The sequence below is a fragment of the Lonchura striata genome, chromosome 3 (genome assembly GCF_050655825.1).
Source record: "Lonchura striata isolate lonStrDom1 chromosome 3, ASM5065582v1, whole genome shotgun sequence".
Lineage (NCBI taxonomy): Eukaryota > Metazoa > Chordata > Aves > Passeriformes > Estrildidae > Lonchura > Lonchura striata.
Window position 1 is genome coordinate 41,801,790 of NC_140705.1, and position 16,294 is coordinate 41,818,083.

The 16,294-nt window shown below is 34.2% G+C and overlaps 1 protein-coding gene across 3 annotated transcripts in view; it reads left to right on the forward strand.

The window, feature by feature from the left end:
* The window catches only part of GRIK2 (glutamate ionotropic receptor kainate type subunit 2), a 341,730-nt gene extending 331,386 nt beyond the window's left edge, over nucleotides 1-10,344 (forward strand). For all 3 annotated transcript variants that reach the window (XM_085574923.1, XM_077782281.2, XM_085574924.1), the window contains one exon: nucleotides 5,405-10,344. In XM_085574923.1, coding sequence (XP_085431049.1) covers nucleotides 5,405-5,418 — 14 coding nt within the window. In that variant the 3' untranslated portion in view covers nucleotides 5,419-10,344. The remainder of the gene's footprint in view (nucleotides 1-5,404) is intronic.
* Nucleotides 10,345-16,294: the final 5,950 nt, after the last annotated feature.

Sequence of the window (16,294 nt, forward strand, 5' to 3'; positions counted from 1 at the left end):
CTACTGCATCAGAAAAGTCAGTGGCAAAATATTTTAATGTAACTATATTATGCATATAGAGATAGGTATAGTAAGCACATGTGCAACTTTTGATCTATCATCATGTTTAAGAATAGATATATAATTAAACAACCTAAAACTCTGATCATTTCTTTACACTTAACTTCGAAATGCTTGTACTACAATTACTGTGATATATGTTTTTTTCTGAGGGTATTTTCTCTTTAATTGTTCATCTCTTTGTGATCCTAAGCCAACGTTTTGACAGAATTTGTTTTTCTGTCTAGAGAGTTTAAGATTGACAGGTTTTCCACACACATATTTAAAATCCCTGAAGGAGTGGCATAGGAATCAGAAAGTGATTAGGAGGGAGAGTCAGGGTAGGACTGTGCATTCATTCTCAGCTTCAAGACAAAAAGCAGTTTGATTGATATGTCCTCCTAGATGCTAGAACAATGACCAACAACACAACAAGAAAACACAGGATTACTGCTGTTACTGCTTTAAGATAATTAAACAAATCTTCAAATAATGTCTGACAGACAAGACTGTAAATAATGAACTTCTCAGTAAATCTTAAATCCTTCTATTGAATATTGTCAGTCATTTTTATATTATCTGGATCAAAGAAGAGAAAAATATAAACCAGCAATTGGAGATTTTTTTTTAAATTTAAAACACACAGACTATTAAATCACTTAAATCAGAATGTTTAGAATGGTGCAGGCATGCTGTTGTCTCTTCCCCTTGCTCTTTTTAGGCTGTTGAAAGAAAAATCTATGGTGATAGTCTCATAATTATGTGTCTAATAAATGCTATTATGATTTCTAATTACCTTTCTAAATTCCCATAAAGCAAAATAATGAAAGCAGTGTAAATACTATCTACCTTTCATATTAATACACATGTGCAAAAGTACAATTTTTTGTTTCTAATGCAGTAAAGCTGTGCGCAAGCTGTCTAATAAGTTTGTAACCAGTGGTAACATTTTGCAAAATTCTCATCTTGATTCTCCATGATTTGTGAGATGTCAGCTGTGGCAAAGAATGACAGAGGTGTCTGACATTCATCTTCATCTTCTAAAGATGATTTCTTTATTCATCTGAAGGAGATGAACTTTTTTTCAGAATTGTGTTTGAAGGCTAAGGACTACAGTTCGGATTAAAATTATCTTTTGTACACTTTTTGATAATGTTTTATCATGATATGCTGCAACAAAACAGATGCACTTAGGTGCACTATGGTTTAGAGAGCTGAACCCTGTCCTTAAATTCTTCTAGCATTTGTTTATATCTAAGATGGCTTGGAGGCAGCATTTACTTTCTGTTAGCATTTAAGAAGACAACTTAAGATTTTGTAAGGGTTAGTGAAAAATCAATAATAACTGATGTTCTTGTAACATACCAGCATTGAGGAAGGTAAGTTGGGAGCAAGAGGTTATTTTCTTTGAATTAAGTGGAGAGTCTTGTAATATATACTAAAGTGCTCAATATCATGATGGACAAAACTTTTGAAATGTACCCTTTCAATTCTGTAAACATCATGCTGTTTTCCCTTAGCAATTGGATTCAGGATCAAGACACTGGATTATCTTTTTTAAAATCATATTTGAAAACATCTTCTAACTCTCATTAAAAAATATTCTAGAGGTGCTTCTCTTTTTCATGTCTTATTCCAAAAATTGTATCCTAACACTGAAAGAACACAAAGTTTTAAGGTATAAAAATGGAGACTACAGAGATTTGAATTGAAATTAGACAAAAATATTACTAGTTTCAATTAGAAAAAGTAAAACATAAATACTTTTTAAAATTTATTGAATATGACTTCTTTAATATGTGTGAAAACTCTTCCTTGTATTTCTCAGATAGACTCCAAAGAAGAAAAAAAATATCTGGATCATAAACTCTTACATTGCTGTGAAACAATATTTTTAAAATACATGACTATTTCAGTGAGTGAAATTTGAAACAAACAAGCAAACAAACAGAAGATATGTAACAATACTCTTAATCAGAAATAATATTTTTATCACCATATGAGCATACAAGAGCCCATTAAAAATTATTTTTAAAAAATGAAAACATAGAATAGAAGAATATTTCATACACAATAACTCTCTCAAAGTTGTGGTATTTGCTTTATTAAGACTGTCACTCATTTCCCTTTTAATGAGTTTTCATATCCAGGTAAAATTCTTAGATGAAATGTGTTGTCAAGTTTCTTGAGATATCATTTTCAGGGTATTTCAGAATGTTGACATCTATCTTCTCACCTCTTGGATGCTGGTTGTAATCCATTTCCTACTGATATTACCTAAAATTTATACCCTTTGCAGATTTTTACAAAGGTTTTGGTGGATTGATTCATCTTGAAAAGGATTTATTCTAATTTGGCACTCTTAGACATCTTGGCAAAAAAAAAAAAGTCAAGGAACACAATCTTGAAAGTTTTAAGAGCTAATGCATTATTTTAAAATTTAGAAGTATTTTTTTCTTCAGAATGTTTTAGCTAGGTCTTTAATTCCAGAGGTGAGAGCCATATCCTGGCTACAAGTGGTGTAGTGCTGAGTTGCACCATTCACTTCTTAATGTATTCCCTATGAAATTCCTAAATTATATGCTATAACTAAATGTTATATGCTATAACTAAATGTTATATGCTATCTCACATAGTGGAAATGCCAAGATCTTCAAGCCTTAGCAATTTAGCCTGTAAGCCATTAGGGAATGCTAAATTAAATCTTTCCCTTTTAAAATATTTCAGGGTTAATTTCAATTTAAAAATTAAAATGGCAGATGTTAAGCAACCTCATTTTATTAGGAAAAAGGGAAATTCTATGAGAATTTAATATTTTCTTTCAAGGTATGGCAGGATAAAGAGGTACAGTTTTCTACTTTCTACACAATGGTCAGGAAAGATATCTTATGTTTTAAGATCTGACATATTACATTCAAAGCATTCAATCAGGAATTTTAGCCACCTCATTCACACAAAGTAAGTTGTCTTGGATGTCAACACAGTGCACATTGCAGAGCTCACTTCAGCCAGAAATGCCAAATTTTTGCCTCTGAAGGATATGTACTTGACTCTGAACCAAAGAAATATACCTTCTCCTTTGGATTCACAACTTAAACTTTTCTTAGTTGTAGGTGGTAAAATCATTTCGCTGTAAGTTGAGTAGGCATTATTCCTTTATTTCAAACTCAGCAGGAGAAAGAAATGCTTAAAAGTGTATCACACCCAGAGCAAGATTATAATTTCCTTAACTTCCAACCTGACCACTTCCTTATTCATGCAAGGGATTAGGGAAAGAGGGCATTTGTTAAGGCTTTCTTGAGTTCACGTTCACTTCTAATTCCTAATTAAGACAATTAATATTTCCACTCTTCTGAACAAAACAAAATTTTATGTAAAACTATTGAAGTTCTCAGTGAAACAGGAACGGCTACTGGAGCCCTTCCTCTGCTGCTGTGCGCTCTCATCCCTAATATACAGAACAGCTCATGTTTTCCCTGCCTCCCTTTCTCTCTCTATGCCTCTGTTAGCTGCTACCATGCCAAGTGGAACAGGACTGGATCAGTAGGCAGCAACTGCAAGTGACTTTACATTGGAATGGTCTAATGCCTGCAGGTTATAGCTGTTTACTGAGACACAAACTTAAATCTCTCTGGCAGGAGATTCTATTATATTAACACTCATAAATGTGACTCATGTTCAGCCCTAATTCCCCAGCTGATGTCTGGTTGCACCGAAGAAAAGGATAACTGCCACATATTCTTTTTCAGCAGTTGTCACACTTTTTAAGGAACTTTGTTAGATCCTTTCAGAGCATACCTATTGGATTGATAACCATGTATGGACAAGTGGAATGTGAATTCTAATAGGATCCATGACTAAGCCAAGCACCAGTGTGTTTCACAGAATTTCTACTATTGCCAAATGACAAAGCTGTAAAATTTAATGGGAAAGCTGAGTGCCTTACTGCTTTCAGCCCTGGAGGTTGGAAGCTGAATGCAGACTTTTATTAATACAGCTTCAATCTAGGTTCTCAGTGAACAAGGTAGGGTGAGATGCTTAAATATTTTCTGGATCTAATTGCCAAGCCTCAGGTTTGTATGAATATTTAAGATATAAGAGTTCAAAAATAAAGCAGGGTTTTTATTTGAAAGACAAATGAGACAATTATATATTGACTACCAGTAATCAAATAAAATCAAAACCAGGTCATGACATAGAGTAATTCTACATGCTTTGACTTTTTTGGTTCTTGTTTGATAGGTTGTTGGTTTGCTTTTCATTTGTTCATTTGCCTTTTTTTTTTTCCTGATCATGTCCCTGGCCTGGAGATGAATTAGTAAGACAGAAAAATGCAAATGGTTAGACTACACCTCAAATTTGCTCTGGCTGATAGCAATTGTAAAAGGCTTGGCTTAACATTTCATCTTCTGGGATAGGTTATTTAGTTAGTATATTTCTCCATTAGCTGGAGAATGTTTTAAGTTAAACTATGATGCAGAGCCCAAAAGTGAGATATTTTTTCCTTACTACCATATGTCATTCCATACTCCAATACTCACACTGAGAGAAGGTTAATTACTTAGCACACCATTAGCAGTAGAGAATTCAGTCAGACTGAGGGAATAGGGAGATTTTTATTTTACTTTTCAAATTGATTTCACTGCAAACTGGAAAAAGGGCTTTGAGGATTTGATGTAAACATGGTAATAAACTTTTTTTAATACACTTTTCATGAAGATCAACAAAACTGTATTACTGGTTTGTTTGGGGTTTTTTTGCAAACACACACTCCATAAATGATAATCAATAGTGGTAAGAGTGTTTATATACAGAAGATATTATAAATTATGGAGTAAATATCAGTTTTCAGTAATAGATCTGGATTTTAACTGCATTTAAAGATAAATATAGGAAAACTTCCTATACTAAATTTTCATGTTTTGTGGAAGAACTCACACTTTAGTCCCATAGAAATGCAACTATTATTTTGAAATATGGCTAAGGAGATTCTACTGAATGCCTAACAGATATGTAACATACAGATACTGTACTGTAAATGTACTGTACATGTTGACAGAACATCTGCTTGAAATAATTTTATGTATCATATGGATCCAGACTTAGTACCTGTCAGAAAAACAATTGTACAGGCAAGGTGATTTTTACAGAGTCATCACGGTTTGATAAGTAATTTTAATTATTATTAAATAATAATATGCATATATAATGATGCATATAATAAGGCCAGCAATTTTTTTTTTTAGTTTGGAACAAAGCAAAGAATGACAAGTGTGTGCCAGTACAGTGAATCTTCTTCTAGACACTGCAATTAGTAATTTCTTACAGCTATTTCTTTTTCTTGTTCCTCTATTTCCTTCTGTAGAGGTCCTTCTGTAGTGCCATGGTAGAGGAGCTAAGGATGTCTCTGAAGTGTCAGCGTCGATTAAAACACAAGCCACAGGCCCCCGTTATTGTGAAAACAGAAGAAGTTATCAACATGCACACATTTAACGACAGAAGGTTGCCAGGCAAAGAAACCATGGCATAGAGCTGGGAAGCCAAATACCCCAAGCACAAACTGTCGTCTTTTTTCCAAACAACCTTGCGAGAATGTTTCCTGTGGAAATATGCAACAAGTGCAAAATAAAATGAGTTACCTCATGCCGCTGTGTCTATGAACTAGAGACTCTGTGATCTCAGCAGTTGCAATGGCCAGACTCGAATCACAAGCATCATGGATCAACCAAGTTATGCAGGGTTACACTGTTTGTCATGGGTTTCCACCATTCTGAATGAATGAATGTTCCATGTGAGTTTTGTGGCTGGTTTCAAATGCAGTCTCAGTGAGAAGTTACAGGTTCCTATTGAAGTTCAAGGGTTGCCAGAAAAGGGAGAATAAATGCCCAAGATGATACAAACCACAGAAGGAGTCTAGTCTCAGAACTGTAGTGGAACAAGAAACCATATGTTCTTCTGAACTTCCCAGCACAGAAAAGTTGGTAACTGCTGGTAGACTGAAACCACCATCTGGACAAGGCGATATGATCTTTCTGGATGGAAGAAATGTTAAAAGTGAAGAAACATAAATCCCATGAATAGAAGAATACATATGAGGATGCTCACCTACTTTTTTTTTTTTTTTGACTGTTTGTGACACTGAACTAAGTAAATAAATAATAATTATGAAAAAAAAAAAGAATTTAACTGGGTTGGAATTTTGATCTAAAAAAAAACAACAAAAATATTTCCAGAATTTTGACCCAATTTTTAGATGAATAAAAGTTTCCTTAGTACAAGGAATGTATCTTACAAACTTTAGATATAAGCAATTGATTTTCTTTTCTATAATTGTGAAGAGAGGGAGGGGGGTGGGAAGCAGTGTATTTCACACGTAGAGGACTTTCATTATAGCCTGAATGGGTTTTGAAACACTTGTTCCTGCTACTAATTGAACTCAGTGAAGCCTGTGTGATTCTCGCTAATGTTGGAAGAGGGATGGGTCACCTAAAAGAAGTAAATGTCAAGAGCTTAAAGGAGGACTGCATTTTTCAATTCAGTCACAATACTAAATGAACAATATTCTTGAGCAGTTTTTTTTTCAAAAAAAAAATGTTCAGGTTTATTTGTGGAAATGCAAGATTTCTATGAAAATAGTTTTTGTATGGAAATTTTTGTAATACTTTTTATCAACAAAATAAGAACATGTGTTTCAGCCAGGGGTGTGATGCCAAGCATGAGTGGTAGTGCGTGCGCACCACCAACGTTTGGTGAAAACTATTTTTATCATGAAAAAGGAATCTTAGAAGAGACATATTTTCAAGTTATATAATATAAAAAAAATAGGTGCACTACCACCACTGCTTACCATGCTACACCCCTGGATTCCACTAAGCTGATAACATGCTGTCATGAACAATTGTGTGTAAATGGTAAAAGACACAGACCTCTTGACCACATTGTGATAGAAGTTAATATGCACTCAGTTTGCTGTTTGCATCCAATGCACAAAATTTAAAAAAAAAAAAAAAGAAAAAAAGAAAGCATTAAATTTTTGTCAGTTTTAGTTGGTTTGGTTTTGCTGCGTGATTTGAGCAACATATGTGCAGTACTTTGTGTCAGTACTGGTACTTAGCTTCAGCTTAGTGCCCTATCCTGATGATTCTTGCCACTAAATTTGTGACAAGAGAGTTTGCTGGGATTTCTGACAGAAGCCATTACAGCACATTGTGATAATATTTGCAGGATTTGGCTCTTAGCTGCTTCAAAGCTAACTTATATGTCCTGACTGTGGTGAGTTCCTGGACATAACGTTTTGAAATACTGCCCTATAGATGCTGAATCTTGCACCTCTGTCTACTGTAAATTTATTTGTATCTTAACAAGAAATGTATAGTATGGACTATGTAGGAATGTTATGTCAACCAAAAAAGATTGTTAAGATGGTCTTTACATGGAAAAAAATTAATTTGACTTTAGCCCCCAAAAACATTAAAATACCCCCCCAAAAAACATTGAAATAATCATAGATAATAAGTCATTGCTAAGTAAAGAGATTGGTTGTTTACTCAGTCTTGATTTAATCTTATCATCATCTTTATGGCATAGAAATATAAGATATATAATCCAAACTGTAGAAGTTATATAATGAAATTTGGGGGCAAATGGGAGGTATGTGTCTACTACCCAGTTATCATAAATCTTCATAGAGATTGAGCTGGCCATTTCCATTGTGAGCAGGGACTGAGAAAGCAAATTCTCTTATATTTGTGAGTTTCATCCCCATTTATGTGATAACAGAGAACAGGTTATCTTTGTCTGAAGTATAAAGAAGAAAAAAACACTTTAAGCAATTTTTCTGGAAATGAATAAACATACATAATTTATATTTAAGTTAATTCTTTAAAACACAAAGGGGAAAAGAGTAACTGTCATAATACAATGAAAACTCCTAATTATGATGGCTTGGAATGGAAAAAATTGGCTATTGCATTTGATTGATGATTTACAATAAAATTTGTAAAATCATGTAATAAAATGCTGTGTTATATTCAAACACACCTTTCTTTTCTCCATTGAGGATGTTGAAATAAGCAGAATTTCATTCTCACCTTGATGCTCAAGACTAATTCTCATTAAGGTTTTTGTGAGCCAAAGTGAATGTAGAATATGTCCCAGATATTTTATTGGGTTAAAGTTCCCCAAGGAACAAAACTTCTGTCACAGGTAGTGTGGCTTAATTAAGATTTTGGTCAGAATTTCAGCCTTCCATTCTTGAGGGAAATATGCAAAGTAACTGGAGATTTGTCTTAAAGGTCAAGACTAGAAATGCATGGCTCCACAGATTCACAGTAGTATAATGGGTTTTTTCTCAACAATCATACACTAACTCATATTTTTACTTTTTTGTGCATTAGTAATTTTTTTCTGTATTAAGACATTTACAGAAAATTGACTAATAAAGACTTGACCCCCAAAAGAGTAGAAAATATTAATGATAGTTTTGTACTTGAAAAGGTTCAATTTTTTCAGTTTCTTTACAAGCTTCATTTTCTTGTTACTGCTTCAAAAAAATTCCTCAATTCTGAAGAAAAATTCCTTGTTTGGAAAAGCCTCTGAAAGGCTTATCCCAAAATTCAAAAGTTCTCATGCTGTATAAATTCCTGTACTGTCATTAAAATTGATGGAACTTCCCAGCAAAAATCAAGACAGGATCTGGCCACAAAGATTCAGAATCCATATATAACTGCTTTATGTAGTTTCATATAACAGCTTAATTAGTCTGCTGATTTCAGGACAGGATGATGGGTGCTTCTCTGATTTTAAATGTCACTCCAGAGAAGAATTTTAAAGCAGTTATAGCTCAGTGAAATGACATTGCCTGGTGGATGACAATTGGAGGTAAAAATTGAACAGGACTCTTTTTCCTGTGTGTCTGTTTCAATGAAAATAGATTCTTTGACACAAAAGATACTATTTAGATCTTCAGGTTGCCTCAGCATGGTTGTATAGCAATAGATAACTAGAAAAAAATGGATAAACCCCTTTTTATGTTGATGAATGTCATTTGTGGAGGACTGGTAGTTAAATAATGAGCCAAATGGTTGGATGAAATCAAGAGATCTCTGGTGCTTTATAGTAAATGTGGATTTGTCCAATTATAGACATCAGCAGGCCTTTTTAATGGTATTCTCCTTTTATGTAAACAGAAGTACAGACATATACAGGGAGTATCTGGCAGATTTTATATGTGATATTTCTTTCTGAAATTTCTGTCTCAATTCTCAGTTGAAGAATTCAGTATAGGTTTGAAATAACCTTTTCCTTCATTTTATTATTACTTGAGGCTCTGTTCATTAATATTTCCTGATTTCATCCATAGAGTGTTCACAACCCCCAAAATAACACACTTGAGTCCTACTACATTAACCTGTTAATATTTCAGAATTGAAAAAACATAGTTTATCAGGCGAAAAAAACATATTGTGCCAAAATCCAAAGCCACAAATAGGAGAAATGCCCTAATATTCTACAAAATAAAAATATTTTCAGGAGAAAGGGAATATGAGCAGAGGTAATATCATACTAAGAGGTAAAAATTATGCTATAAAATAATGTTTTATTGTTTTAATATTAAGGATATTATAAAAATGTGAAGTACTTCAGACACAACTTCACACAGTCTTCAAATATATCAACAAAAACAAAATATGATAACTGAAATACTCCTTTGAAAGAAGTGTCAGAACTCCTACTTAAGAAGAAACAAGATTTTATCCAATACAGCCCCAAATCTATATGGATATAATATTTAAGGTAGAACTATGTGTACAGAAGTGATACTGTTTCTGTCAGAATTTCAAGGATGACTAGGAAAACAATGGGTCACTGAGGTTGGCTTCTCTTACTTAAAATATCATTGGTTTCCAACCTCAAACATACTAATGTCCAGTTCTCTTCCAGTCTTACCTCTGCCTTCCAACAAGCACCTCTGACACTATGAAATTTATTTTCAAAGCTCTTTTCTTCTGGCCTTTGTTTGAATCTAGTTCTAATTAAAAGTAAAGTTACTCAAACACCTCATCTCCCCAGTTTGTATCCACCAAAATAAAAACATTAGCTTTTCATGTGACTGTAATCTAATTGTCTTTATTTTAATTTACTATCCCTCTCTGTCTCCTGCCTGTGTATCTTCTCCTATTGTTCTTGTACTTACCTAGACTGTAAGCTCTTAGGGGGCAGGGGATCTGTCTTTGATTTGTCCTATGTAGCACCATGAACTATGGAGCTATATAAATAATAAAAAATGTAGATCTTCTTAAATGATGTTTGAAGTGATAGTGATCTGATTGACTGCCAGTCTAGTATTGTTTTATCTCATTGCCTGAAATCCTAATCACTGCAGTAATAGAATAAGCAAAACAAAACAAAACAAAACAAAAAAAAAACAAAAAAAAACAAACAACAAAAAAAAAAGCATAAAAACAACCCAAAGAAGCAATCATACTGACTCATCTTACTGGAATTTTTCCTACATGGTTGGGATATAGGAGCAGAATGTCATGTTCACATACCTCTATAATTGTTTTAAATATTTAATCAGCTATATTAGAGATTAAAAAAAAATTAGATATAGAGGATGAGCTTCAGAACAAGAATTTTGATTGGTCAAATGTTGGAAAAGCTATGATTAAGAGATCGGTGAAACTGAACACCAGGAACTTTTCCTTCCTTTGTCTTATCAACCCACTTAGGTCAACAAGCATCTCATTGCTGATATATACAGCTATCCTATTTTGTTAATAATGTTATGGATATAACTAAAATTTTTCTACAAATTATAGTTCTAATCCAAATTAAAGAAATACTCCCTCTTGCTTCTATTCAAGAACACTATCTTTCTATGAGTGCTGGAATGAAAAACTGGCAACCCAAGAAAAATGCTAGGTATCTAAATTAAAGGAAATAACTCATATGGTCTTGAGGACAAAGATATCAGCTTTCTCTTTTACCTTTTTCTTCTTCAAGGAGTGACATTCTCCATTGAATTTAGCTCTTCTGAATGTTGAAGTGTATACTTGCAATTATACATGGATGTGTCTTTCAAGAATTCTCAGAGCCAAAAGACTGCCTTTCTTTCCTGAACCTACAATGTATTGTTTTTCCAGATACATAGGAAATTGACTCCTAAATTTAAAAAAATACAAAATCTTAGAGTTTCCTCTTTGCCATGACTACAGGAGTTTTACTTGATGGAAATAGGATATATTACATTAAACTTACCTGAAAAAATTGCATCAAAACATTGAAAATTGGTAAAGAATCTGTAGTTACTGTTCCTTGGGCAACACTGACCACAGAGACTAAATCTGTAATGATTTGATTTTGAAGGTACAAGTTCTATTTATGATGGGTTTTTGCCAAAGATTGTCTTATGACATTCACCCATAAGTTGATGCTGGCTGTTAAGCCTAGGTAATGAAAAGCAGCCTAACACACTGGTAACCATTATAATTTTCTTTTTATTGTAACCACACTAACTGGCTGGGTCATTTGGGCTCAGGTAGATCAACAGAAATTTCTGATATGTACACCTGCTAAGCAATTTTATGCATTAACATCTACCTTAAAAATGTTAATTTGGAATAAGTACAACTGGCCTGTGGGTTTATCATAGAAGAATCATATCACAGAATCATTGAGGTTTTGAATTGCTGAGTCTTGGGCCTTCTTCTTCAGGTGGAAGGGCTTTCTGGAGACTCTTGAGTAGAATGCCCCTGTACAAAGAAGTGTCAACTAGAGAAGTTTGTCCAGGGATGGAGACTCTTGTTTCCAGTGTACAATTATACTCACAGTGAGGAATATTTTTTTTTCTCACATTTAAAGGTAATGTATTGTATTTTAGCTTGTATTCACAACCTTTTATCTCCTCACTGGCTGCCACTAAGAGTCTTGTTCTATTTCCCCCCCGTCAAATTCTGCTAAGCTTTCTCTTCTCCATCTGAGTCATCCCAGGTGTCTCAGCCTCTCCCCATATCACAGATACTCAATCCCTTAATCATCTTTGTGGCCATTAACTAGGGACCATATTCTATTAAGTCTTTGTCTCTCTCATACTGGGGAGACCAGATCTTGATCCAGCACTCTTAAAGTGTTTCACCAGAAGGGGAAAGATTTCACTCCCTGACCTGTTGGCAGTGCTTTTCCTAATGCAATCAAGGCTGAGTTGCTTTTCTTAGCTGAAAGGACACACTGCTGGCTCAAGTTCAGTTTTCTGTCCACCAGAAGCCCCATGCCCTTCTCTGCAAACCTGCTTTCTACTTGGTTTGCTCCCAGCCTGGACTGGGATATGGATGTATTCTTCCCAGGTGCTGGACTTGTCACTTCCCTTTCTTCACCTTTATGCCCTCCCTGTTGGCCCGTTTATCCAGCCTGTTGAAGTCCTTCTGAATGCCAGCACAAATTTATACTTTATTGAAGCTCCTCCTTTATGCAGTGTTCAGACTTGCACACTGTTCTATCATACACATAATTAATGAAATTATTAAACAATATAATACCCTTTGGATACATCTCTAGTTACTGGCCTGTGGCTGGACTTGCTGTCATGAAGCTAGTCTTCTCATCATAGAAGGCTATTATGCTGGCCAAAGATGATTTCCCCTTTCCAGATATATGCTGACTAATATCAAGCACTTTATGACCTCAATACTTGGAAAAAACTTCCATAAGGATTTTCTCCATTATCTTCACAGAGATGGAAATGAGGCTGACAAACCTGTAGTTTTCCACATCCTCCTTATTGCCCTTTATGAAGAGAGGAGTGAAATTTGCTTTCTTCCAAACCTTAGGCATTCCAAACCTCTACCAGCCAACATAAGCTTTCAAAGATTATCAAGAATGACCTCACAATGACATCATTCAGCTCTCCCATACTTTGCAAGTGCATCTCATCAAGTGTCATCAACTAATATATGTCCAGTTTGTTTAAATATTCCTTAAAATGATACTTTCCCACTAAGTTTAAGTCTTCTTTTCTCTAGACTTTCCCACAGGTCTCAGAAACCTCACTTTTCTGAGGGCTACCCATAAAGACCCAAATTGGAGAAGATATTGAGTACTTGGCTTTCTCCATGTCCTTTGTCAGCAGTTCTCCACCCCTGCCTCCTACAACCATCCCTTGATTTCCCTAGTCTTCTTTTTTCTGCTGATGTAGCTGTAGAAACCCTTCTTGTTTCCTTTCACAAGGAAGGATTGGATTGCTTGCTGGACTCAGTCCAGGTGGGTTTTGCCATTTGTAAAATTGTGACTGCATTCCATGACTACATTCCATGACTGCATTCCAAGACTGCTTTTCTTGGGATTCTTACAAGCAGATCTTGGAACGCCAAGGACCAAATTCCATTTTCACAAAATCCAGGATTATCATCTAACTTTTTGTCTTGATCCTCTTTCCTCAGAATCATGAAATTGATCACCTGCAGCCAATAGTGTCCCTCACATTTATTCTTCCATGTCTCTAAACATGAGATCAAGCAGACAAAGTCTCTCTTGGCCCCTCCAACACCCCGGTCAGGAAATTTTTATCAAACTCCTCTAGAAATCTCCTGGGCTGATTGTGCCTTGGTTTGCTGTCTCTTCAGAAGGTACCATGCTTCTTCAAGTCTCTCATGAGGATTTGAAGATTTTGGGAACATGAAGGTTCTTCCAGTTGTCTGAAGATATAATCTACCCAAAATTTGCAATGTGCAAGATAAATTTTGTACTATACATCAAGCTATAAATATTCCTTAATCTTCATCTGCTGTATAGTTTCATCTTTATTCTCTTGGAGCTCTTGTTCAATGATATTTAAAAAATCTCTGTTTAGAAATTAATAAAAAATAAGGTTTTTTACAGATTTATTGTTATTTTCTGAATATTATTATTATTTTTTCTGCATGTTTCTGTGCATTGCCAAAAGAATCATGACTATATATCTCTCCAACTAGACTTCAATTTTTAGTGAATTGTCTGATTAGCTGTAAAAAGTATCATACCTGCATATGTGATGAACAATATTCACTCTGTTAGAGTGAGTAGAAAGGTGACTGAAAGCAGTGTTTGTTGTTATGATTTGAAACATATCAGACATTTCAGTTGCTTGAAAATGAAGAGATATTTTCAGCATTCCTTATTAATTGACATGTTTTCATCTTTCTCGCTGAAAGTTTTGAAGCAAAGTTTCCTAATGAGGAAAAAAAGAAACAAAAAAGAAATAAGTAAACAAACATAAAAAAAGCAAAACCTATTTCCGTTCAGTGTTTATGAAACTCAGGAGTTATTTCTAGACCAGAATACTACAATACAACTTAGTAAGTTTTCAAATATCAGGATTTTAATCACAGACTCATCTCAACTTGGTAAATGCAGAAAACTGTGTATTGCTCTCAAATTTCCAGAAGATGATATAACTACCACTGTCTGAATCAATTTTTCAGATTCAGAAAAAAAGTGCCCAAGAAGCATGTCTCCAGTACAGTCAAATATTTACCTCTATTTGGTAAAGTTTTTCAGGCTTTTTAACTTTAGCTTTTATCTTTAACTTAAAGCCAACCACTAACTAGTTGCTCTGGACTCTTGCTTCTCTTCATATACTTTAAAGTCAGTGTAGATTTTTACCTGACAGATGATCTTTGGCCTGAATCTAGCCTAAGGGAGGCAAAATCAGAGGTATACAATTAGAACTAGGCTATTGATACTGTCAGTTGTCCACATTTCATCTCAAAGCTTTCTTTCCAGGCTATAGGTATTCCAGTTGCTAGACTTACTTTCTTTTCCCTTTTCATCCATTTTTACATAGGTTCACATTATAGCAATAACTAGACTAATATTATATTCCAAAAATTTCCTATGAAGCTAGAGATTTTTTTAGTTTCTACAAAACTGTGAACCAACTCAGATTCCACTTGTGAACCTGTGAGAGGTTGTATTAGCAGATTGAGTTTCATGATAACAACTACATTTTTCTTGTAATTGCATTGAATTTTATCTACATTTTAGTTTTAGTCCTGATAACTGGATTTGTTTGGTTGATTTGCTTTGGTTTTAACCTGTGTAGTTATATAAAATCACTGCAAAAAAAGAATTGTCTCAAATGAAAATATTATGTTACAGCAAAAGAACAAAAAATGTTGTTTCTCAGATTGGTATCCATCTTCCCTCCAAGATATTGTAGTTCAAGATGCTTACATGATGAAATCACATGAACTTCAGCTAAGGATCCACTTCCAGGAAACAAGTTCTTCAACTCTTAATGTATTTGGATTATCTATAATGAAAAAATCTGTACTACTAGCATCGTCTTGAGAAGACCAAGTTCCACCATGATGCACATCAACAATATGTCTCATGTCTTTTTCTAATTATGGAACAAATTCAGTGAGATAAGAGTAAGGAAATTCTAGGACTTCAGCTTGTCTACACAGCCTATGGGCCTACCAGGATTTCTTTAGAAGTTGCTAAAAAACAGCTTTAATAATCCAATAGCTTTTTTTAAACTGTGACTTTGACAAAAACATTGCAAGGACCCATTATATTTTAAATGGAAGATACAATGAAGTATGGCCTTTGTAACAAGTTACCCATGGATTAATACAAGCTACAAGAACTACAAGGAGTCTTGTTCTAGAGTAAAATTGAATGATCCAATTTTTCATTTGTTAGGCTGTCAAGCTCTTAACACATTATAATTAATATTGACATCTTTGCCACTAAAAAGTGAACAGTGTGAATTTTGATTGAATATTCTAAATTTGGCAGAACTTTGAATTTTTTCCATGTTTATTTATCCCACTTTTCAGGAAGAGGCTATGAGAACTAGATAATTGATCCTGAGCCCAGTGATATTTACGCCATTGATGGCACAGATTAGTTTTTAATATGGATGCTGTCCCTTATTACTCATTTTCACAGCAAATCATTATGAAGGTGAGTATGCTATAATCATGCCACTTACCTAACACCCTGCCTGGTGAAAATGAAATTAATGGGAATTTTTGCAGAATATTTTGGACTGGTAAATATGGGAATTGATAGCCCACACTTGCTAGTGTTCCTCAAGGCTTACTTATATGAGTATCTCCATATATTGATGCACTGAATGATACATGAAACTTAATTTCTTGTCCTCTTAGTTGCATCAATATTACAATTTTGCTGCCTCTTTTTAAGGTGACAAATGGTTTTGTCAAGATAAATAGAATAAGCAAATGCAGCCTAAGTAATTTATTTTGAA